The sequence below is a fragment of the Rhinolophus ferrumequinum genome, chromosome 17 (genome assembly GCF_004115265.2).
Source record: "Rhinolophus ferrumequinum isolate MPI-CBG mRhiFer1 chromosome 17, mRhiFer1_v1.p, whole genome shotgun sequence".
Lineage (NCBI taxonomy): Eukaryota > Metazoa > Chordata > Mammalia > Chiroptera > Rhinolophidae > Rhinolophus > Rhinolophus ferrumequinum.
Genome location: NC_046300.1, coordinates 50,711,092 through 50,728,280, shown reverse-complemented (window position 1 = coordinate 50,728,280; position 17,189 = coordinate 50,711,092). Strand labels below are relative to the sequence as shown.

The window sequence follows — 17,189 nt, the reverse complement described above, 5'->3', positions numbered from 1 at the left end:
TGTTTTCTTTTGTTTTCTTGCTTGGAGGCCTCTGACAAGATTGGCTTCGTAAGCTATCTGGTTTTCCAAAGTTGTATTAGGCAAGTGGGAGGTATCATGTCCATGGTAGCCTTCTAGACACCAAAAACATCCAGGGTGAGAACAGCAAAGCGCTCCCTCTGTAATTTCCCAGGGACTTGGAGGAAAGGAAAGGAAGAGCCTTGGAGCCCCCCTCTTTGGTGATGCCGAGTTCCGGTCCGGCGTCTTGTTTCAACTGTCCTGATGAGCATGGCATGTCACTGACCTATGATGCCGGTATGCAGAAAACAGGTTGCTGCAGCTGGTTTTACTGTATCGGTTCGACTCCACATTATTGTTGTTGTTTTTTCTGTCTTCTTATAGAACAAACTGTTTTTTCTAAGTCCTTTCCCAAGATCCTACCTGAAGCGGTCAAAACATGACTGGATTGTGGGGATTGGAGGAGCACCTTGTGATGATTGCTGCACACTCCAGATCTGGTGCTCTGGTTGAGCGAAGGCTGCAGGCTGGAGAATGGCTGAGAACAAAGGGTTTTCAGTGCCTCAGACCAGCCATGCTTTTTCATCTCAGAATCTTGTCCACATCCCAATCTTGTCTGGCTAACACCATAGGTCCTCCGGGTTCAGTGTTAAATGTCACTTCTTCCAGGGAGCCTTCCCTGACTACCGATCACCAGTCTGGGTTGGCTGCCCTTTGCTTTGTGCTCCATGGCATCCTCCAGTTTCCTTTACCCTTTGTCCTGTAATTGCTTGTCTCGTTCTGAATAGCCCATAAGCTCCATGAGACCAAGGCTTGGGTTTATATTTGTCCCTACTATATCCCCAGAGCCTGGAGCAGTGTTTGATGAGTGTGTTTGGAAAGACTGAATGAAGAAAGGCGTGGCTGCTGCGTGTCCCAGGGATCATGGTGTGTGCTGCCTGGGCTTCCCTACCCTTGCTGCTAATACCCCTTTCTTGTTGCTTATAATTTTCATTGCCCCAGATGACCCAGCTCTGTTGGAGGCCCGGAGGCTCAGTCCAATCTCATGCTGTACACTGATCACCTGTCCAACCTTTGCCTAGAGTGGGAGCCCCCAGTTCCTTCAAGAGATCCAACTTTACCTGTCTGTAAAGAAGAAGCGGAGGAGGGAGACAGCGGGAGGATCCGGTGGCAGTGTCACACCAGAGCAGGTCCAATGTTTCCTTTTACCCTTTTGGAGGTGGGTAACGGCAGATGCCATGGGGAGCTGGGTTTCAAATTGCTGCTGCTCCATGGCGTTGCATTTGGGGGCTCACCTGGGCTTGATTTTTTGCTCGAATGTAGGGGTTGCTAGTTTTGTATTTAATCGTAATCAGCCGGCACCATGATTCCCACCAGCGTAGGACAGGAATTCAAGTTCATTATCCACAAGGTAACTTGTTGCACTGACCACGTGTGTTGGTTGTGTCTTGCTAGGTAGACAGAGAGTGCGGTTCATTCATTGGTTCTTATTTCATGACGGTTATATCTGTTATTTGCGTTTCAAGACAAACGTGATTTCCAGTGGCCTTTCTTGTTTTGATTCTCTGGCTTTTGATATTTTGATATGTTGCCCATGAGATCCTGAATAACTATTGAAGAGATGAGCCTTCATTTAGGGTCACCCCTCAGTGTTTAATTATAGCCCTACACAATTCTGGGGGTATGGCTAACCAGCCTTTTCCCTAAGCAGAACATGAACCTATGACTTAGTAGGCCTCAGGGAAAGGGTCTTCCTCCTGAACCCCCAAGTCCCTAGCTGTCCCTGAGTTTGGACTGCCCGTTGTTGCTTGAACCACAATAACAATTTCTGGGTGGATGGACGTTTGCATGTGGAAACCACAGCTTCATGTGGTGGGACAGAGTAAACCCTCAGAGTCCCTGGGTATGTCTTACATTGTGGCCTGGACCAGCTCTCCTGGGTCAGAAGAATATTCTCCTTCTATTTGTTCTGAGTCTCTCTTTACATTCTTCAGTTGCACTTCTGCTTTGGCAGTAAGCACCTAAATTGAAATCTTTGGGGATTCCTTCAAGAAAGAGTCTGAACAACCTCTTGTTGTAGGTGTGTTCACCGAGACTGTATGCTTTGAACCAAACACAGATGGGCCATGGTGGACTTTACTCCCCAATTCCAAGGAAAAGTTTAGTTTAATTTTCGGTTTTGGAATAGCACCAGTGTATGCCTCACCACCTCATATCCTTTCTGGATTGAAGCAGGTAATTATTGTCTACACAAATCACATACTTTCGCCTAAAAGACAAAAAAAACCCCAAAAAACAAAAAAACTCTGAATGACATTTGATTTATAATTAAACTTGGCGATGCAGTGTCTAAAGTGTCTCATCTTGTGTGATCACAATAATATATTTCCTTTCAGAGCACGTCTGCATGCAAGGGTTAGCCCTCGTTATCATTGAAGAATATAGTGAGGGAATAATTTAAGGAAAGAAAAAGAAAAGAAAAATTAGAATAAATAATTGCCATTTTATGTCAGACTCAAACCACGGATTGTTTCTATTGTTTCATTTGAAAAAAACCATTCTTGTGTCCCTTCATTGACTGATTTACTCAACAAACAGATTTAAACACCGGCTGTCTAAGTGCCCTGTCTGGACCAGCTAACCTGCTTCGCCACATCACCTGGGACCTTGTTAGAAATGCAGATTCTTAGGTTCTACCCAGACCGACAGAATCAGAAACTCTGCAGGTGGGGTCCAGCAAGCCAGGTTTCAATGAACTTCCTTATGATTCTGCTGCACACAGAAGTGTGAGAACTACTGGTTTAAAACTTCTGTGCGTGCATGAGGTGAGGGCATTCTTAGGAATGTACCTATAGCCCTGTCATCCAGGAGCTTGTGATCCAATCACGGGCACAAGGCATAAATTCATCAGACAGTTAGGCAGAGTGTTCTGTATAAAACGTGAATTATGCTCACATCCTAAGTCCCTCCAGGCGGTTCCCTTTGTACTGGAATAACTGTAAATGCTTGGCTAAGGCTTACAGGGCCTGACATGCTCCATCCCTTGCTTACCTGCCCGCTCTCATCTGGTGCTATTCTCCCTTCCCCCAGGGCTCTGCCACACCACACTGGCCTTCTTTCTCATCCTCAAACGTGCCTGCGGAGTGTGGTGTCAGCAGGAGTGTAGAGGAAGGGGACGGAAGAGAGAGAATTGCAAAGGTTAAATAATAGGCTTGGTCACTGAAGTATTTTTTCATATGGTGAAATGGTTCTAAACCAATGTCCCTGTTTGTTAATATATTGATACTCATATATATTGATGTGATTGTATATTAATATGATAATCAATACTAGTGACCTCATCTTAGTGTATAGTGAAAGGACTTGCTGAATCCTTAAGGAAATATTATAATAAGTGTAGTTTAGTTTAATCGTAGTGTTGTGTATTTGTATGGGTGTCTCAGTCTGAGAGTTGGCCTGGCAGGCATAGTACTCAGCCACGTACTGTAATGGAATGAACGTGGCCGCAGATGTGAGATGCTGCTGAGATCACCTGTGAGGTACCGGAGCACTGATGGAGCCGAGGCGTGATTTTTGCTGTCGTCACTGACTTTTAGGAAAGATGGCAGTCACATTGATTAGGTTTTATCTGTATAAAAAACTATCTGTGAATGCCAGTTTTCATCTTTGGGATATTAAATGTGCAATGGAATTTGGGAACAAAGCAACTGGTTGGATATTTTTATCGAATGTGAAAAAATGGTCTCTTAGGGTTCTCTTCATAATAAGAAAGGGGAAACATATATGTTAAATATGATTTGTTAAAAAACAAAAACTTGAATTTTAGGTAAAGGGATTCTTAAAGATTTAGGACTACTAGAGCCAAAGCAGGGGCAATGGTTTTGGTTTTGTTTTCTGTCTTGATTTTGTTTTGACTATCCACAGTGACGGACAATATTATAAGTGTAGCGTCTCTGGTTTGGGGTACTGTTTGCTTTTTAGGAAGCCTCTCATTTGAGATCGTCAGCAGAAGAGGGAAAGTTGGTTTGGAGGAGCCATTAAGGGCAGTGGGCGGTGGGAAAGTTCTGGCTCCTGCTGGCCTTTCAGCTTCACCTTGTCTTGTAAAGTTCTTCCAGGAAGCAGAGGGAAGTCTCCACTGTGTAAGCTCCCTGGCTTGCCAGGAAGCCCTTCCTATTGGAAGGAGAAGCTAGTCTGTGCCTTGTGACTGAGAATATACAAGTGAACAAGACAGACATGGCCTGTTCCTGCCCTCCTGCAACTCGCAGCCCAGAGGCTGCAGACTTCAGCAAATAAGGACAGGGATAAAGGTGCATTTTCACACTTAGAAAGGCCCTGTGAGGGATGAGGGAGCTAGGAGAGCAGAGAACAGGGAAGTAGGCTCCCTCTGGGGCTGACGGGAAAGGCTTCTCTGTGGACATGAAGTGAGGCTCAGAACTAAAGGATGACTAGGTGTTCGGGTATGTGGCTAGGTTGGTGGCATACTGGGGGTGGGGTGGGGAAGGGGAAGTGTCTCAGGGGAGCTGGACCACATCCCATACTATCTGGGACTCTGCCCATAGAGGCTGCCACAGCAGAAAGTGTGGGGTGAAAACACCCAGTCTCCCTGCAGAGTGAACCCCAAGGGAAGGGCTCTTCCCCAGAGCGACTGAGATTTCCCAGCATCCCTTAGCAGCAGATGCACCATGCCTGAGTGTTACATCAGCACCTTGGCATGTATTTCTTTTCCTTTTCTTGGTTCCTCCAGCTCTTCAGGTGCCTCTCTCTGAGATCCCTCCTTTTGGCGGGGCAGCCTCTGCTGATCTCCTCCTTGAGAACAAAGCTGCCTGTGGGGGACATTTTACTATTCCCTGGAGGCTTTTTACATGACTTTTAGGGAAGTATTTGAGCATCTTCAGAGAATCTTCCTGGGGGGAACTGCCTTCACCCACTGCCTTCTTGACTCCAACTCATCACTGTACATGTCTCATCTGTCTGAGCCAGAACACAGTTTGAGGGCAGGGTCTCTGTCTGTTTCTGTCTTGGTGCCTTGCACACTGCCTTGGCACAGATTTGGCACTCAGAAATAGTTGACAGATGAAAGAAGAGATTCTGCAAATCCAAATGCCCTCATAATGCTGAGGTTTAATTTTGAGAATGTGAAATGAAAAGCAATGCCTGATTCATTTATTTATCCATCCACCTATCCAAAAGCAGTTCTTGAGGACATCCTGTTTAACTGTGCAGCCAAAACACGGTGCCCGGCACATGGTAAGGTCCCAGGCGATTCTGATTATTATAGAGGAAGTGCCAAACTAACTCTGGCTGCTGAATCCCTTTGTGTTCTTGTCCCATTGAGTTCTGCAGAAGCCCTAGCTGCCCACCCCTCTCCTGTCATTTTGGAATGACAGTCCGGGGTACTAGGCTTGCGTGTGTCTGCTTCTCTTCAGAAAGGCAGCCCTCCCCCTCGGGAGGGAACTCGTGGCATAAGCACTGACATTTTAGTGCCTGAGGACAGCTCCCTGACTGTCTGCACAAAGCCCAGCTGAACACAAAATGACAGGGAGCGGGTGAGCTTCGGGGCCCTCTGGCTGGCTTTTAAAACAATTAACAAATTAATGAAGATAGTCATTTGGAGCATCTAGGCTTCTACTTGCTGTTTTTGAAGAGACATAAGCTCTCTTTGATTAAAGCGAAGGGAACATTTCTGCAGACCTGAGAAGTTTGAGCCTATGATCCAAAACAGAGCCTACACGTCACTTCTTCCCAATTCTTCTGGCCCATGCAGGGTCCCCCAAACCTGCAAATATCACATTAAATCCAGCTGTCTGGACTTTGGGAAAAATCAGATGATCCAGCTCCACAAGGCCACGTTCCCAGAGGTTGCCACAGCAATCCCCTGTGTGCCCGCCTGCCCTCTTCAGTTTGTGGGCCGCTAACGTCTGCCTTTCCTACACCAGTCTCATGTCCCATTCACGTGACCTCCCCGACCCCTGTCAGCATAATGTGCAGCCCTCACTGAGACGTGCAGACGCGGGCCTCGTGCTGGCCTTGCTCTGATCAGGCGCAGCAGGAATGATGTCCAGGTTTGCCTCTCCAGCCACCTGTCCAGAGGCTATGTGTCAGGGCTTGTAGGGTCAGTGGATCACCACCCACCTGGGACCTTGTTAGAACCAAGCAGACACTCACCTAGGCCCCACGTCAGGGTTCTGACTCTGGGTGGGGCTCTAAGGCCAGGTGCCCGTGCACAGCTTCGGAAAGGCTTCAGTGTGGCCCGTGCACAGCTGACCTGCTCCCTGGACAAGTATTCCGCTCGCATCAGCACTCTTCTCGATCCCAGCCCTCTTCCTGAACTGGGCTCGAACATCACAAACCCCTGTCATAAACGCATCAGAAGAGGCTCTTAAAAGAAAAGGGATATAATGTAAAAAGCGAAATTGTTTTAGATTGAAATCCCAGCTCTATCAAAAAAAACCATGGGGCTTGGATGGGGAAGATGGTGGACACAGATGCTGGCCTTGTCTTGTGCATGCGAGTGGAGCTCCTGTCCTGCGTTGGGTTCCTGAGGCGGGCCAGACCTGTGCTGCTTACAGGAAGCCTGTTATTTTCTTACTAGGTGCTTACGGGTTGGTTTTTCTTTCTGCAGACAAGTCAATACTTTTGCCAGACTATAGCTGGTATTTGCCTCCTTTAAATTTTCCTGGTGTTCACTAAGCCCTTTTAACCTGCTACATATGCTTTCCATCTATGTAAGTGCGTTGCTTCTTTTCATAGTCTTAGCCTTTTCTTCTGGTGCATCTGTTATCCTCGGGTTCTTCACTATCTCATGCCCACATCCGTCATCTTGTCCCTCATACTTTATATCTCGATATTCTGGGATAACCTTGCAAGTTTACGCTTTATTTCACATGGTATTTTCTGTAACGGTGACTGAGCTCTTAGCTGCTTCTAAAACTAGTTGTGAGTCCATTATTGCATTTTCAGTGGGTGATGGATGGTAGAAATCCCCTTCCATTTTCCATTGTAGCTATACTCCTCTGCTTTAATGCCCCGTATGCACATATGAGGCCCAGAGAAGGGTGCGATTTGCTATGGTCACATAGTTGGCTCCTGGTGGAGGTGGGAATAGAATTCTGGTCTCCTACGTATCCAGGGCCCTTTTATCCCCAAGACTCTCCTTGCAAGATTAATGCTGGGGTACAAAATAAATAGATAAAATCATTATTATCATCCAGCTAATCAGAATCTCACACCCGTTAAGTGTGAGTATTCCAACTGTTCTTGCTTAGCCCTTATTCACTTCCTCTTCTATAGCTTGCCTCAATAAACAGCTCTCATTCGAGAGAGTTTAAATGTAGAGAATGTTTAAAGCAGTGCTTTTTCATTTGGGGGCGATTTTGCCCCCCAGGGGACATTTGGCAATGTCTAGAGACATTTTTTATAATCACAACTCAAGTGGTGTGTGAGGAGGGTGCTACTGGTATCTAATGGGTAGAGACCAAGGACTTTGCTAAATAACCCACAATGCGCAGGACAACCCCCCACCCCCACTGCACCCTCTACACACACACACAGATTTATCCAGCTTAAAATATCAATAGTGCCGATGTTTAAAAACACTGGTTTAAAGGGAACAAATTCTACATTTTAAATCAGTGAACTACATTTCACTGTGGACTAAAGCCCCTTGGGAGGCCTGAAACACACAAACACACACACACAAAATGCCTCATAAATATATGTGTGACAATTTCTGATATGTGCATAGATAGTATTGTGACTTTGAAAATAATAATTCATTTGAAAACATTACTGAATTCCTAGTAGCTTTTTCTCATCAGGTGTTTTTCTGAATCAAAAAATAAGAGAAATAATATTACTTAGGTGGAGGGGTATGCAAAAATGTTTGATCTTTTAAAGGAGCCCCCAGTAAAATTGTGCTGCTCCTGTCTTTTATGATAAATTTGCAGTTTGGCTGTGCCTTCAGCAAGTACCTCCCAATCCAAAGCAAAGCCTCAGTGCCTCATGGGTCTCACCAGTGGCTCCAGTGCCGGGGCAGATCTGGCAAGCAGATGTTTATGGTGGAAACTTTCCATTCTAGAATAGTTCCTTCTGCGGCAGGAGGAGGGTTAGGTCAGAGAAGAATGTGCCAGACAATATGCCCCTTTTGTTAATCAGTGCTGTCATCTTGGCTGCCCCTCTAGCAGCCTCATCTTCCTGAAATCTTCAGTAAAAAGGGCATTCAACAAGTACATCTGGCATTGGCCAGGATTTTTCTAGCTCAGCTCTCACAACAAGGAATGGATTTAATCAGATTCAAAGGAACCTTAGGACTCATTCTATAATCGTGTTACATCTCTGGAAGAGCTCCGGAAGGCAGATGATTATCAAAAACCAGTGTCTTGAGCAAAACTTGCAAACAACTAAGGCAAAGTAATTGATTTAGCTCCGCAAGGGTCCGAAATCTTAGCAACATTTATCAAGCTCATTGGGACATGTACTATATTCAGTGCTTTGTTGGATTAATCTAATTAGCCTTCAGAGCAACCTATGAAGTAAGTATTGATCTTATGACCATTTCAGAGATATAGAAACTGAGGTTGAGGGCCACTGGGCAACTGTCCAAGGCCACATAGTGATTCCTCTTTCTTTAACCACTGGGCTGATAATACGTCCACAGTGCAGATTTTGAGTCAACAAGCTATTATTTTAAGCTCCAGTCTTGTTTCTTTCATTGAAAAATGCAGTCCTCGTACAGACACGCATTTATTATGAGAAATGATTATTTGAGTCAATTTTAATAGATTTGGCAAAGGCTAGTGTATATAATAGTAACAGAAACACTAAGTGTGATAAAAACGAAAAGGTATTTCCAAACTGTCTTCTCGGTCCTTATTTGCAATCTCCACACATGACAGGATGTGTTACAGAGGTCACTTGGAGGGGATTGGGGTGATGCCCACAGTCAGGTACTTTCATTAACAAGATGTGGCTTTAAGCGGGTCACGTGGCTTTGCAAGGTTTCCGACTTCGTCTGGCACATGGGGGGAGGTCATAGTTTATTCAACAACCATTACTTTGGCATCTGTTACATATGCAGATGTGATGACAAGCTCACTCTCTCTTCCTGAGACCGTCACACAAATAATCCTAATGTAATGTGATCTGTTCTAGAGGAGAGATCGGTACCTCTGTGAGGGCCCCTGAGCACTGCAGGCTGCCAAGTCAGGCTGACACCAGCAAATATTTATTGAGTGCCTACTATGTGTCAGGCTTCATTCCAGGAGTGAGAGATTGCAAAGGTATTCCATGGGGGGGGAAGAGGGGGGAGACAATAAATCAGTAGAGAAAACAAATGAGGATTTCAGAGACCAGTTAATTTCATAAAGAAAATACAATAGAGCAATATCGTAGGGAGTGACTGGACATGGAGTGAGCTACTCTACCTAAGGCGATCAGAGAAGGCTTCTCTGAGGTGACGCCAAAAATAGGCTTGAAATGAGGTTAATTTTCTAGGCAAGGAACTGGTGGAATAGCCTTAATGTGTAAGGTTCTAAAATTTCATTATTCTTTCAACAGAGAATTTCAGATGTCAAGCATCTGATATCACTTGAGATTTTATAATGGCCAAGCACATGTTCGATTTTTTGTGAACATTACATGCGTACTGGAAGAGAATGCGTATTCTCTCCTTGAGTGCATAGTCTTTGTGTGTTTTTTTTAGACAAAGCTTATAAATTATATAACTGAAATCTATATCGCTACTAATATTTTAGCTGTTTAGCTGTTCAGTTTCTGAGAGATAAGCCTTCAAATACTCATGATGATTAGGGGTTTGGTCATTTAGTAATTCAATTTTTATTTTCTCTATTTCTAGGTTACTATATGAACTGTATTACATTTCTTTAATGTTATAGCTTCCCAGTAGTTTGTTCTTGTTATCATTAATTAATATCCCTCTTTATCCCTATTAATGTTTTTATGTATCAGTTTTATTTTATCCGATAACATTACTATAGCAGCATCCTTTTGGTTAATGTATGTGAGTGTATGCTTTTTCCATCCTTTTATTTTCATCCTTTGTGTGTCACTGGTCCATTTTATAAGTACTATAAAGCTGGTTATTTTTTTAAAACCTGGTGTCTCTGTCTTTTGATGGGTGAATTTAAGCTGTTTATATTTATTGTAACTAATCTATCTGGACTTAACTTTTCTTTTTATTTTGCATGTTCGATTATCATGGTTTGTTTGTTTTTTTCCTTCATTTTCTCTCTTTTACTGCTTTGTTTGAATTGAGTATGCTTTCTTTATTTCTTTTTATTTTCCCTTCTGGTTTAGGAGTTACATATTCTATTTCTCTTCTCTTCATGGTTTGGATAGTATCTAAAGCAGATTGGAAAACACTCAGAGGCTCTTAATACATCACCTTCAGTTGGCTTAGTGGCTTTCTCTAGTGTCCTGACTCCTCACTGTTGGGTCTTTAATGGGCAGGGGTGTAAATGAAAGTACAGAACCTGGTCAGTGTGATGATGATACCTTGGAGTATGGATTTCCCACTTGTCTTTACCCAGACCTCTGCCCTGTTGCCTGAGGGTGCCGGTAATTGACAAACTGTAAAACCCTCAGAGGTTATGGATAACATAGTGGTTTCTAAGCAAGGAGTCACTGAGTTTCTTCTGTTGCTGTTCTCCTTGTCTGCATTTGAGCTCTTGTAAGTGATGATAAATGTTAAATAGCTCCTGTAAAACTGTTGAATTGTCAGTTTTTAAACTGCATAAAACACTGACATTTTCATTAGATCCCAGCCCTGAGGAATGTCCGGCTTTCATCATAACGGATTTGTTTACTTCTGCGGAGAGTCTTAATGTGTTGCCTATGGGAGAGATCTTACTGTCACCTGCTCTTAAATGGGAAAGTCTTTGTTCAGCCAAAGATTTTTGGAAAAGGATTTGCAAGCGGGGTTTTTTTCACTGCCCCCTATTTTCCCCCTGCCATCTCCCAAAAGGGTAAGGGATGGGAATAGAATCTTTGAGGAACTTTGCTATTGGACAGGGAAAATTTCAATGTAAAATAATCCTGCAAAATCCATTAGGAGACAAAAATGTTGGAAAGATGCTATTAAACCACTATTTAGTTTCAATGTATCCTGTTAAAGATAAGCAAGTTATATCTATGTCTTTTTTTACCTCAGTCCTTTGGTCTACATTTAAACAGATATCTTGATTTTGGAATCAACTCGCTTGTGTTTATTAATAGAGAAAATATTTAAAACTGTGAGGTCCTTCTAAGCAAATAAGAAGAGAGAGGACTTTTATCTTTTGATCATTGCACTATTTTCAACATTTTTTCAGAAGTTGCCAAACTCTTCATGAACAAATGTAGAGTCACCTCAGTTTAACAAGCTGGAAAATGTGTGTGCTGGAAGACAGACTCTTAATACAACAGGACTGGGGATGTGAACTTTCCTTGGAATCTACAAGTTTGTAATTTATGGCAAGATTTCTTGCTTATTTTTAAAAATAACTTCCTCTTCTGTATTAGCTTGTTAACTATGGCAGTGGCAGGTTTGGCTACTTTTGCATTTCAAGAGAGGCAGCCTAGCATGGGGAGGCAAAGTCTCTGAGTCAGGCAGATGAGCGTTTGAGTTCGGCTTCTAGCACAGACTAACTGTAATCATGGATGAGTTAATGAACGTTTCTGAGCTCTGGTTTATTTCATCCTTGAAATTAAAATAATAAACCAACTTTTCAGAGTTGATATGGACATTAAGTAAGATACTATATATGAAGTTCTCATCCCAGAACCTGGTACATACTAGTGGACCATTCAATGACATTTCATGATAATGATAATGGTGATGATGAAGAAGACGAAAGCGGTGGTGGTAGAGACAATGGTAGTAAAGATGATGGTGGTGGTGGTGGTGGTGATGATGAAGATGTTGATAATGGTGGTGATGTTGGTGATGAAGCTTATGGTGATGGTAGTAGAGGTAACTGGATGTGAGGAGCCCTTTGGAAAAGGCTGAGAGAAGCTAACGGATAACTTGAGAAAAAAATAGAATTATCTATTGTTACCTGACCTGCAGTCCCCCAGCTTCTACTTGGGCACTTTCTGTCATTAAGAAGTCCTTTCTTCATAAAAGTCCACTGTAGACAGCGAACCACACAAGCCTACTTTATTCATGCGACTGTGTTTTCAGGCCTGAATTTGTCTTTGAAAAAGCTAAGAAGTGTAACTTTGAGTCGTTTGATCCGGTTGACATCCATGTCCTTTGTAAAGGTTGCTCACTCCTCGGCTTCTGTGACACTGGATATCTTGGAGTTCTTCTGTCTCTTTGAACATTTCTCTGTCATCTCTTTACCAGCTTCTCTTTCTGTTGTCTTTTGGATACATGAGTGCGGAACTCAGAGATGGCAGTGCGAGAAAAAAAGAGGGCCACAGTGAGGTTGGACAGAATCAGAGTGTAGTGTCACCAACAAGGGCAGCAGTTCCAGGTACGGAGGAAGGTCTGTATTTTTTACTGTTAGAGAAATGGTGAGGATGAGGGAGGTTGGGCGAGACCATTACTTTTGGCAGTGGAAGTTCAGTGTTGGCATCTGACAGAAAATCACTGGGGTGGTAAAAAAAGAATGGAAGAGTACCTAGGAGATGAGGGCGTGGAGGCCACAGGCATTGATGAGAGAGAGGAGGTTGCAGAGTGGAAAGGCTTTTTTTAGATAGGAGAGAATAAGGCCTATTTATAGACTAAGAGGAAGGAACCAGAGGAAACTGAGTATGAGGATAGAAAAGTAAGCAGATATTTGGTCCCGGAAGAAACAGGAGAGGTAGGAGGAGGGGTTCACTGGCCCATAAAACCACCTGCCACATCCTCAGTGAGCGTATGGGGGACACCTCTAGGTGAAGAAAAGTGTAATCTGTGAGGCTCATGTTGAATGGCCTTGACCTGTTTAAAGAAGGTGAGGTTTCTGATGAGAGCAGAGATGTTTGGAGGCAGAAGGAGCTTGGGAGAGAGTCTAACAAGAAACACTGTGTGAAATGGGAGAGGAAGTCAAACAATGATGATTAGAAGACTTGCCAAGGATCCCTATGAAGGGGAGAAGGTGTGTGTTTGTGGACCTTCCCATACTATTCTTGCCCTGGTTTTATCCCTAGGGTCTTCTGTGCATCATAAGCACCCTGGAATTCCACAGGTGGCCCTCTAGTGCCCTCACTCTCCTCATGGGTCCCTCCTCTTCTTTCTCCCCTTACCCAACCTACCTCTCAGGTGGTTATCATGTAGAAATGAACCAGTGAACTGATTTGCACCAAGGTGAGGAAGATTGCAAGGGCTTAATGTCTCATCCCACGCAGGCATTAGTGTGACAAGTAGTCGAGTGTAAGGAACACAGGATCAGGAGTCAAGGGCATGGAGTGCAGTTCCAGATCTAGCTAGTTCACCTCTTGTTGTTAGTTAACCTGTTATTGTGCCCTATTGTGTCATGTCTTTCTTGCTTGCCATGGCATCATTAGCCTGTTGCCTAGTCCCCGGTATACAGTAGGTGATCATTGAATTTATTTGAATGGGTTAATGGAGAGAGATGATGAAAGATCTTCAAACATCCCATCAACCTATGCAAATTTGAAGGACTATTATTCTGACGTGCGTCTCACAGGCACAACATTGTTCCAAGAAATGACCCTCTAATAGTAGAATGTTAGCTACCACTGGTGGGCACGTGAAAGGAGATACTTTTAGCAGAGCTGCATGAGCACTTTCCAGAATTGCTTAGATTTAACCACCTCGATGTCGACGTCTATTGGTTTGGCTTACAGATAAATTAGCTCCTATCTCTTCAGTAATCTGATCCAAGGTCATTTAGTCATTTCTTATTCTTGATGTTAAAAAAAAATATAGAGTAGTTTGTCATTATAGACAAGAAGCTAAGGTCCTGGCAAGTAAAAGAGAGATGAAATAGGTTCTAAATAAAGAAGTATAACTTCCTTCTCACCCACACTTTCTACATTCCCCTACTCTCCCTCCTAGATAAGATCTTTCTCTACCTTTCCCCATGACTCCACCAGCATGGCGAAATCGATTGTCAGCCAAATCCCAAAAGGATAAAAGAAAAATATCTCTTCAGAAGAAGAGGGCATAGGGGAGAGATGGAAGCATCAATAAAGGCTAAAGGGATTGGCCTAGAGAGTGTGGAATCCAAGAGGGTGTTTATTTTATAAACAAAAGCTTACAGATCAGGTACTTTTCAATAGATGAAAAAAAATGTAACGAGCAAAGCTGGTGGCTGGGCTTGGGGACGTGCCCACAGTGGCCCAAGCTCCTGAGTCAGCAAGAGTGGCTTTTGTTCTCATTGCCCTGGCAGCCTTTGAGTAAGCAGGACTCATCCGTGAGCTACACATCGGCTCCAGGAAGGTTGCATCTGGCCTGGTGGCCTTTCAATTTTGCTGGGTCACTTAGAATCCCAACTTCCTGCCCTGCCCACACATTGGAACAGCCCAAGGAAGCCTCCCCAGCCATTCATTGGCAGACGGCCTGGCATGATTAAAGAGATGTCCCTCAAAAAGCCCGTTTTGGCTGGCATCTTTTCGGGCACTGCTCTTTTCAACAAATATTTCTTACAAAAAGGGCTTTAAGGCAGGAAAGTCATTTTTTTCTTTAGAACCTATGTGTCAGAGCATTAGACAGACATAACTGGATTTAAAAATCTGCCTCAGCCACTTATATGCTGTGTGACCTTATGCCATTAGATTACCCTTTCTGAGCCTCAGTTTCCTAGTTGGTAAAATGGGATACATCAAACGTGGGTCATAGGGTGTGGTAAGGATGAGGATAAGGGAGATGAGGTGGTTGACAGAGGGTCTGGCAAAGAGGAGGTCAGTGATTAGCAGTGAACCTGGCTGGAGAGACCCCCAGGCCCCAGTGAGGACTTGTGCTTGTTTATCCTTGTTATAGATGTTTGGTCTAGGCCTCAGGCAGCTGCTGCTTCGCTCAGAACCACACACATGCTTATGTTTTGAGTGGTCATTCTCTTTGTAAATAGCTCCTAGCTTGCACAAGTAACGACATCCTCCAGGCCCTGCCTGCGCCTTGGGTCTCAGTATCTGTATCTGGAAAACAAAGGGTATGAATTTGATTTTGATTCATTTGAACCAGCTTTGGGGTTCCATTCCAGCTCTGATGACTGAGGACTCTCCACTAGACTTTCTGCCTCCGAGACCTCCCTACCTGATCACAGTGCTGGGCCCTACAAAAGCGGAAACATGAGGTCATATGTGATATAATGCAGCCCTAAGTAAGAGAAGAGAGAAAACACAAAAGTAAAATGAAAATACTTCTCAGTATTTCCCAACTGCTTTATGAAGAGCACGTGCTTTTAAAAATTTGTTTGAAAAGCAATGCTAAAAACACAAGTGAAAATCAACCACAATTCTACGACTTAAAGTTATATAGAGATATAAAATAGGAAGGCAGTTTTCTGTATCACCCCCAACCTTCAGCAGTTTGGCTACACCCCCGGATGCTACCTCTCTTGAGAGTTTGGTGTATGTCCTTCCCATTTTTTCCCCCTGAGTTCAAAACACATATCCCTATTTACATGTATACATACATATATATATAATTTTTATAGGCTCGTGACCTGCAATTTGCATTTTTGGGTCCTTTCACTTCAGTTGATATTATATCAAGTTCATCCTTTCAGGTCAGTCATATAAGGTGTGATAGAAAAATACGTTGAATGTTTAAATAAAACAATTCATTACAGTAAAAGACACATTGCCATTAATCCCCCTCAAAATACTCCCTCTCGCTTCATACACACTTATCCCATCATTCTTGCCACTTTCTGAAGCAGTTCTGGAAGTCCTCCTTCGTGAGTGTCTTTACTTCATCCTCTATCATGACGACATTCCGTGTCATACATCATTCCTGCTATTGCAATTTCTGTCAAATAAAAACATCACGGTGTGTCCTCACCCACCTTATTCACCGGATCTGGCACCGTGCGACTTCTGGCTCTTTCCCAAAGTCAAAATGACCATAAAAGGAAAAAAGTTTTGAATTGTCAGGATATCGAGGCAGCCACGACAGTGCAACTGAAGACACTCACAAAAGAGGACTTCCAGAACTGCTTCAGAAAGTGGGAGTATTTGAAGCGAGGGGAGGGTATTTTGAGGGGATTAACAGCAATGTGTCTTTTACTGTAATGCATTTTTACAAATTTAAACGTTCACCATATTTTTTTTATCACACCTCATATAGATCTTCCTCCTATGTTTAATGCACCATACTGTTTCGTATTATGGAAAAACCATATTTATTCAGTTACACTCTTTTGATGGGCAATAGGTTGTTTCCAGATTTTTGTTGTTGGTACCGAGAAGGCTGCAGTAAATGTACATTTATGTTTGCCATATATTCTGGTGCTGTTACAAATCTGTGGAATCAACTCCTAGAAGTATTACTTCTGAGTCAGAGGGTATAGCTCTTTATATTTTAATAAAGACTTCCAAATTGGTTTCTACAATGTTTGAAAGCACCTTAGGAAGCCACCAACAGGATGGAAGAGCACCATTTCCCCATAACATTACCAGCTATGGATATCACCAGTCTTAAATTGTTCCCTGTCTGATGAATGGAAAATTGTCTCACTCTGTTTTCGTTTTATTTTTCTTACTTAGATTTCGCTTATTTTCATTTGTTCATTTGGCCATTTTTTGTCCTAAGAGTTGCCCATTTGCATCCTCGACCCATTTTTGAGAGAAATTGTCTTGTTTTGAAAAAAATATTGTCTTGTTTTTATAATCAGGAAAAAAATGAAAAAAATGAATACATTGATTTTTTTTTTTTAATAGATGCTTTGAGAATGCAAGACCTCCCAAGGCTATTGGGAGGACCAGGGTTTCATAGAGTGGAGATGGGTGAGTGAAAGGTAGTAATAACTCCTTCAGTGTGCCGTGCAGTTCACGGGCATTTTCTTTCACGTGTATTATTGCCCCCATATGCTCCTCAGTGCAGTCTTGGGAGGTAGGCTGAGCTCCAGATGACCTCCTAGCTGTCAGACCTTCAACTTGCCGCTGACTGATGAGGCTTGCGTCTTGGGCTTGACCTGAGAATTCTGAATCCTCTGCTTGCCTGTCTCCTGCTGGGACTGTTGCCTGACAACCTTTCATTGCCCTCCCCACACCACCCCTCCCAAATCCCCCATCCGGGAGCTCTG

The 17,189-nt window shown here is 43.3% G+C and overlaps 1 protein-coding gene across 14 annotated transcripts in view; it reads left to right on the top strand.

Moving 5' to 3' along the window:
• ERC2 (ELKS/RAB6-interacting/CAST family member 2) overlaps positions 1-17,189 on the top strand; it is a 923,425-nt gene that overhangs the window by 823,112 nt on the left and 83,124 nt on the right. For 12 of the 14 annotated variants that reach the window (XM_033133187.1, XM_033133185.1, XM_033133181.1 and 9 more), the window contains one exon: positions 1,000-1,187. The exons of the other annotated variants lie outside the window; for them this stretch is intronic. Coding sequence is in view for 10 of the 12 variants with exons in the window: in XM_033133185.1 (XP_032989076.1) it covers positions 1,000-1,056 (57 nt within the window). In the remaining 2 variants the exon portion in view is untranslated. The remainder of the gene's footprint in view (positions 1-999; positions 1,188-17,189) is intronic. 14 annotated transcript variants of the gene reach the window in all.